Source organism: Hyalella azteca, unplaced genomic scaffold (genome assembly GCF_000764305.2).
Source record: "Hyalella azteca isolate HAZT.00-mixed unplaced genomic scaffold, Hazt_2.0.2 contig6971, whole genome shotgun sequence".
In the NCBI taxonomy this organism is placed as follows: Eukaryota; Metazoa; Arthropoda; class Malacostraca; order Amphipoda; family Hyalellidae; genus Hyalella; species Hyalella azteca.
Window position 1 is genome coordinate 44,520 of NW_025937110.1, and position 12,092 is coordinate 56,611.

The window sequence follows — 12,092 nt, forward strand, 5'->3', positions numbered from 1 at the left end:
GGCTTTAAGAAACTTTCAAAAATTAATGATTCAGCCTGTCCTGTTTGAATAAGGACTATATAATGTTTTCTTTCTATACTTGCCAGGAAAGGAAAATACATTAGTGTTACTAGTTACCTACCATTAACCAGTTAGAAACTATTAATACTCAGAATGTATTTTTTCTCTTTGTTCTCGTGCATCACGACTCATGTGATACTTGCAGAGTGAGGCGCGCCCTCAACCTGAACGTGAGTCCAGTGGTTGGTCGCAGTCGTCGTACTGAGGAGCCCCAGCAAGTTCCCGCCACTACTCCGTCACCCACAACCTCCAATCCTCCTCTCGTGTCTTCCCAGTCTCAGTGCTTCGACTCGGCTAGCGACGTAGCGCAGCAAGTGTCCAGAGAAGAGCGCAACCGCGAGCGTTTCGCTCGTAGTAGTCTAAGTGAGCTTCGCGAGCTCATGGAAGAGGGAGAAAAACGTGGAATCTTTTCCCAGCAGCGACTTCCGCCTCATATCCTCGCTTCAATCGTCCACCACAATCTTGAGTTGTACCGCAACAGATGCATTTACGTCCAACCTTACTATGATTTTCTTGCGCAATTGTGTGGTTCTTTGGTTCTCCCCAGCAGCACAGAAACCCAGTCTTTTGAACCCATTCCTTTCGTAATAGAACCTGCAGCAAACTCTAGTTCTCGGACATCTGATGATCCCAAACGCTGCCAGTCATCATCTTTGACAAAGGTAAAATTTTCTACCGATGAGCAACTGGCTCATAGTCAAGCCACAAAATTAGCCTTGTCGTTTCTATTCAACTCTTACCTGAGACTGAAGAACAAAAAGAGGAGCGTAGTAGAAAAGTGGTGCCAAATATTGAGCGAGATTGTGCAGTTCAGTCCGGCTGGCTGCACCGCGGCTCTCGAGTTCTTTTCCGAGGACTCGGGTCACCGGCATCTACGGCCGTTATTACTGCATTCGACACACCGAGGCATGCGAGAATGCTGCAGTACTGGACTTAAATGTGTACTGCTGGAGGCTGGCAAACATTGCAATGGAGACGACACTCTGATGTCAGCCCTCAAGACCCTCATTAAGACTCTACTTGAGATGCTTCGCGATGCTGTGCCTTCCGCTGTGCAGCACAGTCAGCACTACTTTTCTGTATTGTTACAGTTTTGTTCGCAAGGCAAACGAGAATGTAATCTCGTTCTTAAAGCTGGAGGCTTTAGTCTGCTTATGCTCTTCCTCCTTGGCAAGGAACTATCAGATGATGCGGGACAGCGCAAGACAGACTGTGACGAGCTCAACACCGAAGACAGCACCCGACGTTGGACGTCTGTGCAAGCCCAGGAGTTTGGTTCGGTCCATGCTATCTGCGCTGAACTCATAGCCAGATGTGATCTGTCATGTCTTGCCACTCAGTCTGCTCCAACTAACATCAGTATGGCATCAGTTACAGCAGACTCTCCTCACGACGATCATCATGACCAGAGCATGACAAATGTAAGGCAAAAAATCAATGCTGAAAGACTTGTTAGTGAACGTTCTGAGAGCCCCGTTCTGATGGAAGTCCACCATGACGTAGAAACATCAAAAATGTGTGACTCTGATCAAAAATCTCCCAAGTCCAGTTCTAAAACAGAGTATAATCAAGACTCGTTTATGACAGACCTTGCTTCTCCCAACGTTACTCCTGTGCAAAATGTGCAGCAGCATGTCTACTTGGATAATTTTGACGGAAGCTTTGGTATAACGCCGACTGCCAGCATACTTGAGGTGTTGTCAGGGAATAGCGTCTCTATACAGTGGCTCTCGATTGTAGTGACTGCTTACAGGGAACTGCTCGAACCCATGCCAAAAATGACGACTGTATTAATGACTGCCTGTGTCAACAATAGGCCTTTCTCAACAAGCCTAATCAGCACCGTGCTATCTCAATACTCCAGTGCACCGTCCAATATGTTGAGGGAGCTGTCGCAACTACTTCTCGAGACTCTTACCATTAGTGATCAGCTTCATGAAGAGCGCGTTGTGTTCCTGCTAGAAGGTGGTATAGACACTCAAGGATCCAAGTGCTCTGGTTTACTGGAACTAATAAACGAGTACCACACGAGCGACGTGCGTCGAGCATATCAGTGCATGAAACTTTGCGTGAACATTTCGTCTCGTTTCACGTTAGCTCGCGATGTGCTTTCAAATACGAGCTCCAAGTGGCATTGGGCTGTAGAGTGGCTCAAAGACACCATCCACAGTGCGTTGGATTCATCTAGTAATTTCAACGTAGCTTCAGCAGCTCTCAGCAATGAAGGTAGCCACACAAACGTTTTCCAGCGCACCACTAGCGCCCAGATGACTCTTGAGGAGGCAACATTTCTCCTCAGCCAGATGGAACCAGCCGATATTCTTATGGACACTGAGAACAGCAACGATGGCTTAGGCGATATTCGCGAAGATTCTCCCACCCCTTCGAACCTTAGTGGATCATCCGTACGATGGACCTAGATGAATTTTTTTTTGATTAACCATCTGAAATTTCACATGCCAGTTGTATCCCATCGTCGTATGTCAATTAACTCAAAGAGAAACATGTGCGTTTTAAAAATAATTTAGAAATGTATCTTACCTAACCTTGTTTTTTTTTATATTTTTTTGCAACACTTATGTCATACCAATGTTTTGTGTGACTTCTAAAAGGGTTGTTTTGTACTTTTCTATGCATCCTTTATACTTTAACTTATTATATTCTGGATGGAAAATAGTACTTTTCTCTTAAATACCTCTATTCAATATGCCAATCTCTTTGAGAACTACATCCTTTGCCTGTGAATAGATCGAGTAATTTATAGTATTTCCACTAAACAGAAAATGTGCAAATTTAGTTGTTATAAGAAAATTGGAGAGAGTGCCATGTCTGAGGCGTTTGCTGCCCACATATCCTGAGTGTTGTGTGTGCCTAAGAAATGCCTTCAACTATTTAGCCTCTAGATTTTTTTTCTCTTTCGGGATGGGAACAGAATGAAAGTACAAGATTCCCTCTATCGGCCGTGCTATGCCTACACATTACTCAGTATTATACTCGCTCTCGTGTTCTTTTAAAAAATTAGAGATGCTGTCGTGATATTTTACTCTCCATTTTCCTGTTAATAGTGTATCATTGTGATGGTTGCCTCTATTTTGAAGAACTTGAGCTCTACGTTTAGTGGTGCTACTATAGTAAGTTTCCATGAAATTTATAAATCAAGACAATTTTCATTTCCGGTATTCTCTTGGCGCTCATTGGACTTAGCATTTGGTGTTGACCAACAATAAGTAGCAGTGTCGTAATCATTCACTTGAATACATTTTTCATACATTGATCGAGCAAGCGAAGTGTTTTACATACTTTCGAGCATGACGTCAAAATTAATGTTCATTTTTTTCAAAAATCCAGCTTGAGCAATAGTATCCAGAGGTGTCCTGTGATTATTCCTGCTCGTTCATACGTATTATTTTATTAGCCTCCTCGACTACTTTTGGGTTCGTTTTAAAATTTTGTAATATACTCCTGTCAAGTTTCAGGCACTGCATAACTCTACTCTAATGATCAATGTATGCAAAAAAGTTTTGCTGACATAGCTTACTTTCGTTTGATATCTAGACTTAATTTTCAGAGTTACCATTGATTTTCTAGCATTAAGAGCGAGACGGATTGAACCTGCTCGATATCGGAGTTTGGAATAAGTTTAAATGTACGAACATAAACCTGAACTGGATTTCTTGTGTTAAAATGCTAATTATCTTTTATTGAAAAGCGCGTTTTGATTTTCGACTTGTTGGAATGCCCGACAATCCTTGCTCAATAATTAATTTATCGTTCTAGCCGTTAGTTCATTAATTATTGTACATGATCAATTGATCGAAATGGGAAGTAGTTGAGAATATATATTACACTTGTAAACGTTACTGTGTGACTACCAATTATTAGACGAAAGTTATATAAATTAAGATATACATGTGACTATTGATTTTATGACGTAAAGCAGGGGATGCCAAACATTTTCTAGTGATTATTGTGGCAGGAGGATGCCGTTTATTGCTACTCATTGTTCCGCCTCTGCCTACGTGCCGACAGAGGCGCTTCCGTGCCATCGCTTTGCTTAACTGTAGCCTTTGTTCCCATTCCGTATTGTTAGCCTACGTAAAATTCGATGAATCCGCTACGTTTGTTACAAAATTATTGCTTCAATATTGCTTGTCAATTATCTTATCAGAATTTTTACCCCTTATTTTCTTAACCAATCTAATTTCACTATTTAATGAACATTGTTCTATCATTCACTTGTTGCGTTGTTGGGACGTCTTCGCCTATGTGATTGTTGTTTAAGCGTACGCAACCGATTATTATATTTGTACATATTCCTTCAACAAATAGTACGACTTTGTCTGTGGATTTTATTATCTATGGTACGGCGAGTGAATCTAAATTTTTTCTAGGGTATGAATTTTTCTTTGTGTCACCTCGTTAAACACTTGAACGTAGTTTCAAATTAATTTCTCCAGTGACTGATGATGTTTAAACTATTAAGCCTTCTTGTGGGATCTACAAAACAATACCTTCTGGTTATTGATTGTTGCGAGGGGCTGGATCGTCCAGTCTCATCTACAGGAAGTATTGATATCGAGTAAATGCATCTTTCAGAACGATCTAAGAAGGATTTGCCATACTTTTTTGTCTGCGTGTGAAGTTTTAAAATTTCTTACCAATAAAATAGTAAAGTATTTCGCTCGTTTGTTCTCCATCTTCGGTTTACGAAATTGTGTTCAATATAGGTTTCGTTTGTTGGCGGTAAGAATTGATTTCATTATATGTGCAAAAATTATTAAAGTATCAAATTTAATAGAGTAATTAAAAAATTAAGATTATACAGATCGTTTGTCAACGCCTAACCCATTAGGGTTGACGCCTAACCTAACCCTTATATTAATTCTGCAATGACTTCTTTCAGTGCTGAAAGATCCGCTAGTAAATGTGGAAGTTTTTCTTGAGTCATCAGAATGATCAGTAGCTAGAGCGCTGCCTTTTTGACACCTGTTGAAACTTTCTTCTATACTTCAGTCATTGCAGAAATACTTCAGTCTTTACAGAAACATGTACAAAAAAAAATTAAATGAACCGAAACTAGCATATGCAGTTTGAAACTGCAATTTAAAACAACGTAGATGAACATTTTCCCTGAACAGCCAACGCACGAGGCGACATCGCTCACTTAAATGAATGTGACAGCTTAGTTGAAACGTCGAACGAGTCTACAGGGTCAGCCATATTTATGGTAACGGATGTTTGCTATATAAAAATTAATGGGTTTCTAGGAGACTTTTCTTTTATAATGAAGCTTAATATAATCTATTAATTCATCTATTTTATATTGCAGAAGTCTAAGGTGTCTAAATTTACTATTACTTATGGCAGTAGATAGAAATGCAATTGTAACCCTTCATGAAAAGGCCGAGAGAAATTCAGTCATTGCAAAAAAGCTCCAAATTCGTCGTGAAACTGTGTGGAAGGTGGTAAAAAAAATTTAGGGAAACTGGTGAAACATGCAATCGACCTGGTCAAGGAAGGAAACGAAGTGTCCGAACAAAACAATTGGTCAAAAACACGAGGGAGAAGTTGAGGAGAAACCCTCGTCGCTCAGCTGCAAAATTGGCTGCAGAAGCAGGAGTCAGTCAGACATCAATGCGTAGAGTCCTCAAAGATGACCTCAAAACCTCCCCTTACAAGATCAAACAAGGCATGAACTAACAGACGTCATGAAGGAATGAGGCTTGAAAGATGCCAGAACATTCTGGATCTCATTGAGGATGACACGCTACCCAACTTGGTGTTCAGTGACAAAAAAAATTGATATTGAACAAAGCTTTAACCGTCAAAATGACAGAGTTTGGAGTCGGGATGGATCTGTGGCAACCAGAACAGCAACACGACGTCAAAATCCCATGTCCGTGATGGTTTGGGCCGCGGTAACCGCCACTGGGAGGTCCCCACTCGTTTTTGTCCTCTCTGGAGTGAAATTAAACAGTTGGCGACACATTTCGGACATTTTGGAAGCTGCGTTGTTACCTTAGGCCCGTAAACACTTCAACGGCTCACCATGGAGTTTTCGACAAGACTCTGCCCATCACATGGCTCAAACATGACCCAAAACTGGATTCAGGGTCACATCTCAGCGTTCATCAGCAAAAATGAATAGCCCTCAAGAAGCCCTGATTTGAATCCTCTCGACTTTTCTGTGTGGGCTATTTTATAGAGAGTCGGGTCTGCAGAACACCTCATGATTCTTTGGATGGTTTGGAGTCTAAATTGGCACGAGAATGGCACTTGATCCCTCAAGAACTGCTGCGTGTCTCCTGTGTAGCTTTCCCGCCGTCCCGCGTAGATTGGAGGCCGACATCAAAAATAAGGGTGGTCATATTGATTAAATATGTCTGAGAATTGTTTAGGTAATTATTGGCTACTAGCTCATCCAATAAACAAACAATGCACCTGCTTGTTTCATTGAGAAATAACAATAAACATGCGTTGCCATAAATAAGGCGGACCCTGTATAAATGCGTAATTTGCTGTGCTTCATCAAGAGAATAACATAAAACGTGGTCATAAAAGTCAATTCAGGTTTGATAAGATTTAGTTCGAATGTTCACCCGGGCATCGTCCACTAACCACACAAAGAGGCTTTTGTCTTGAGTAATTACATGCTAATTAGCTCTGTGGTCTGCTGCGCGAGACTTCGTCTTTAACATGTTTTTATTGAACACAAATATTAGAGTTGGAATGAAAGATGACAAGTATCAGAGCTTCTTTTGTACCTTCCCGTTATAGAGAACTTTAAAAATCGGTGAGGTGTGTGGTCCCAGTTAACGGTTTAAAGATCATCATCTATATTATATATATATATATTATATATATATATCTTTGGTAACGAAGTTGCCTTATACTTGTGTAAGGTTTGGAAAGGGCATGCCTCAAACTCGTTCAAGATTACATTAATGGTCATTGGCATTGACAGCAATGGGAATTAAAAAAAACAGAACCGTATTAATAGACATGCTGATACCGAAACCATTTACTGCAGCCTTTCATTTTTCTAACCGCCAACTACTTTCGTCGCAGCGGATAAACTCATCAGTTTTACACTATGATGTTCCTGCTTAAACCATCTTGTTCAAACGTTACACTGTAACGCACCACAACCTGTAAATTGACTTTATGGCGACAGCTTGGAGTGGCATTTTCATGGCTGAAATGTCTCCTCATTATAGAAGACAATTCATCATTGGGACGTTTCATCAATTACTATTAAGTTACCAACCTAATCTACATGTAGATGCTTATGTTTGCAATGTGCACTTTATGCAATGATGAAATATAATGGTGAATTACTGTAACGATGAAATGTCCTAATGATGCATTGTTATAGTGATGAAATGTCACGTATGATGAGGAGTCTTGTCATCCATTTTCGTAACCAGTGACCCGTCAGGATGTAAGTCATCAGTCAACGACCACAAGGCTCGTGACCGCTCGTCCGCCCCGCCCCACTGTTCGAGCAGGAAACTAACGCGGATGCCTGCTTCCTTTCATCATGCTTAGTTATGATAAAGTAGAAATTCTTTATTAAGTACAATACGTACGCGTAATTTTTCGGAGAATAAGAAACTGGAAACTAGAATAATCATTCGGTCAGGTTATATACCTTGTTCAATGATGCCGATCGGTGTTTTTATGTAATTTAAATTTGTTTTATTCTCGTCTGTTTGGCTTTTGTACATAATTTTAATTCAGTTATTTAATATAATCATGGAAAACAGTAATATAACAAACAATTTTTTCATGCATTGATACAATTTTTTTTACTTCGTGGCGTATTACTTTTAAACAAATCGTAAAATTTATCTCCGTTTTTTTTTCTGTCGTCTAGCTTCCGACTGTGTCATGTTTTCTTCATTAGTAAATACAAGACTGGCATCTTGAGTGAACGACGCATCGAGTTATCGCGTGTCTTGAATTACACGTTCATATGTTTCTCATATTGCAGGACTGCAAACTCCACTCAACAACCAGGTTTATTTGTTTTGACGTGAGCGACATTGAGAGGCAATGCATGGCTTGGCTGCGACGTACATTTCTGTGCCCACGCTTTGCTGCGCTCTGCCGGACAGTCGACTTCTAGACGCGCGTGTGTGAAGGGGAAGCAGGCTGCATGCAGTGTTACAACAGCTCTTACGACGCAAGCAAGAAATTACGCCGAACGAGAGTGTTAGAATAATAAAATCATTGCGTGGTGCCGGCTCAGGGTTTTTTAATGAAATTTGCACCACGTTTGTGAAACATTTAATCAGTTATACAAATGAAGTTAATTAATTTGCTTCCTTTTTGACTATTGTTGCGTTAGAGACTTAGAATGTTCAATACTTTAAGATATGAGCAATACCACTTTACGTAGCCTAACTGTTCTTTCTTACGTACTCCATCTATTAATATGATATTAGCTAGTTCTTGTATGAATATGAATCAATTTGACGGTTTTTCGTCCATTTTATTTTTCTATTCCTGTAAAAACTAAAAAATCAAAGCGGATCATGCAATTTTTCCGCTTATTTCATGAGACTCGCTCAAAGAAAAAATCATAATAATTAGATGTATGTGATATATTCATATTCAGTGAACTTATTTGTTTCTCAGTAAATTTTCAATTATAATTATCTTACATTATCGTTTATTTGACTGAAACCAAAAAATATACAAATAAATGTTTTTAAAATATTTTTCGTGATCTGGTTACCTACTGATGCATGGTTACTTAACTCACTAAAAATTATTCCTTATAGTTTCCGTATACAGTACAGTGACTGAAAGGGTCACTTTAACAACCAAGTAATATCCCGAAAGTGATTGCCGCAGATAGCGGCAATAATTCAAATTCCAATATGAGCGACGACAAAAACGTGCCTCTCACGGTAGTTCCACCAGACATTCAGTGTCCTCTTGAAGATCCTACAGAGACCGAGTCTTCTGTAAGAGATGAACAGGAACCATCTTCCTCTGAAGCACCTACGCCTGCGGGTCCTGTAGAAAATATCTCTACCGGAGACACGGAGAGAACCAGGAAACTGAGCGAGCCCCAGTCAAGAGTCCGAAAATCTTCAATTATTAAAATGCCAAGCAGCGACAGAAATGATAAACTAAGGAGCCGCAAGTTTTCAGAAGGCAACATTCACGCTCGGCAGAGAAAGATCTCTTTCTTAACCACGGTGGGTCGCTAACAAGTTAAGAATGGTACGTTAAATACTTTTTGTTAGATCTTTAGTGTGAAAAACATATGTATTGCAGGACATTGTTATTTATTTCATTTATTGAATATCCACAGTAGTCTTGATACTCTCTGAATATCTTCGGCGAGCAATTTTCATTTCAATTTTTAAATACGTAGGCACAATTTTTTTGCATTAGTTTGAATGAAGACGTATAAATAATTTATTTGTCGGACACGAAAAATTGTTTTCGCATCAAATGATATTAAATATCACAGCAAACTGTGTTATCTTTTTAAATATTATTCGAACGGTAACAAAATTGTAAAAGATTCATGCAATAGAAATCAAAATAACAAAATTCACGTGCTCGATGGTGATGCGTTCATGGCTTAAGTATACCTTTGATAAGTATTATTTGCATGACAAGATTCCCGACTGCACAATAAATTGTTGATCTTTTAGCACTGCTGAATGATAGATACGGCCACTTAAGCACGCCATGATCAAACTACTGCAGCCTTAAGATATACTTCAGATAACCATCCATTGATACGGTGTACATGTGAGAAAGAAGTAAACACCGCTACTAATTGAGCTTTATTTTATGACAAGACATGGGATAGATCTTATTGCTCTCCGGTGATAATCATGAAGCGTCTTCTTACATTATATGTAAAATTCGTATACATTTATCTTGTCCTTTTTTATTTACAAATGCAAAATGTGTGTTCTCCATTAATTCTATGGTGTTTATTGATAAGGTCATGAACATTGGTTCGTTGTTTATGACCTTGATTTGCGTAGAAACAAGTGTTGATCACTGTCATTAATTATGGAAATGAAGAAGGATGCCGCTCAACCGAAAAACTTATTTATACACGGATCGTGAAGGGATTAAAATACGTTCTGTATACTTTCATTCAATAAGTTTTATTGTGATAGATAAAAGTTATGGTGACTAGGCCACTCGCAACATCAATTGACCTAATCTCACGGCCATTCATGCCCTTCATTATTTTAATATATATGAGGGAGCAAGAGAAAAACATTGGAGCTCGTTACACAAACGACACTTGTTACTTTAATGACGCCTCACACGAGATGCATGTTCGAGCAGCGGTGTCCCTCACGCAGAACTGGCACTCGTCCCTCTGGGACCTAGAAGTTCATTGCCTTATCCTTGAGTTGTTACTTGTGGAAACGTCAGAGAAAAATTATATCTTTAATAAACAGTAGCAAGTAGAGGGCAATATTAATTCAAATTTCTTTTACGTGATTAGAATTTACGTTTGATGTAATTAAATGTTATATTATCAAGCTCAAGATAATGGATGACTTTGGGATTAATTTTTACAGCGTGGTGACAGTAGCTTCTTCATCTTGACATCACTGTCGTTTGTTTGTCTACTTTGTTTATTTTATCAATATTTTATCAAACCGTAAAACGATTAGTCATTACTTTCTAGTTCCACATGGTATTGTCATGCACCTAAATCAGCATATTCACTTGTTTAGCTTAGTAATACGAGTAGCGTATTGGTTTATTAAGCAAAGCAGTGCCATTTTATTTAGGATCACGTGATATAAATATAATTTAAATAAACTCCGAAATTCCGTCACCGTCACTACAGAGAAGTTGGTCAGACTTGGCGTGGTAGACTAGGGTGGCCATGAGCGGAGGCCACGTCACGGAGCTCTGCCAAAACTGCGGCGACAACAGTAAAGCCAACTGCAGAGCCACGACTTGTCTAATGGCGCCAGGAAGAAACTGCGCAACCCGCAAAATTTTCACAATATTATATTGCCTCGTATTTTTTGCTACTAAGCATTGAAAACCTTACATCAGGAGAATCATCGGAATTTTCATTCACAAATTGTGAATCCAATGAAAAAGTTTGTGAGATATTTAACTAGATTTTTTCAGAACACAAGGCAAGACGGCACTCATGTCTTCAGATTCCAACAGAGATGCACGGATATTTATACAATTTATGAAATAACGATTATTCTACTCGAGATTGAGTTTTAACATTGCATTAAAATTTAGCCCTGTGTAATGATTTGACAATATTTTATCAAAAATATCGTTTGCGTTTAAAAAAATTCGTGAGATACTGCCAATGCATATTGATACTGTGAAAAAATGCATTTACGCTGCCGTGGCTGAAGAAATGTTCATTTATCTTTGCGAAATTTGAATTTAAAGCCTGTTTCACAAGTCGCAAACAGACAATATAAAAAAGAACGTAATTGGGAACCTGCCAAAAGTCATTAAAATCACGAATGGTCTTGCTGATCACGAAATGTGTTTGATGACGAAAGAAATTTCAGTAAGTATGACGGAGATAAGAAGTATGTGCGACGAAAAATGCATGCAGAATGTTTTATTTTAAATAATGTTTCTGAAACTTGATTTAGGAGGTTATCTCACGTTATCAGGCATAATCAGTGATAATAATCTTGGGTCCTTTTCAAATGGTTGTGAGTGTTGAATTAAAAATGTATCCCCAGTCTATACTACCCAAGATCACTCCCACCTAATATCTCGTGCAGCTCCAATCATCCATTATTTCCTGCCGGACCTTGTACAGATGAGCAACGCAACGAAAACGTTCGTTCCTCCTATAGTATTTATTACGGACACATATAAAAGTTTATGCTGTTAGGGTACGTAGTGTAATAGCGCGTTTTTACAGTTAGATATTTGGATTTTTGGTTTCAAGTCACCTCGGACGTGACCTCGTTCAGATAAGCACCGAAACTTGTTCATTGCTATATGATCCACCACGGAGGTACGCGTTACTTTATTATTCGGTCTGT

At 39.0% G+C, this 12,092-nt stretch overlaps 2 protein-coding genes across 2 annotated transcripts in view; both read left to right on the forward strand.

Annotated features, from left to right (window-relative positions):
• LOC108680862 (ubiquitin carboxyl-terminal hydrolase 24) overlaps positions 1–4,737 on the forward strand; it is a 28,916-nt gene extending 24,179 nt beyond the window's left edge. The window contains exon 40 of the mRNA XM_018169779.1: positions 206–4,737. Coding sequence (XP_018025268.1) covers positions 206–2,480 — 2,275 coding nt within the window. The 3' untranslated portion in view covers positions 2,481–4,737. The remainder of the gene's footprint in view (positions 1–205) is intronic.
• A 4,073-nt stretch (positions 4,738–8,810) lies between these two features.
• The window catches only part of LOC108680861 (facilitated trehalose transporter Tret1-2 homolog), a 30,306-nt gene continuing 27,024 nt past the window's right edge, over positions 8,811–12,092 (forward strand). Inside the window, exon 1 of the mRNA XM_018169777.2 lies at positions 8,811–9,269. Coding sequence (XP_018025266.1) covers positions 8,946–9,269 — 324 coding nt within the window. The 5' untranslated portion in view covers positions 8,811–8,945. The remainder of the gene's footprint in view (positions 9,270–12,092) is intronic.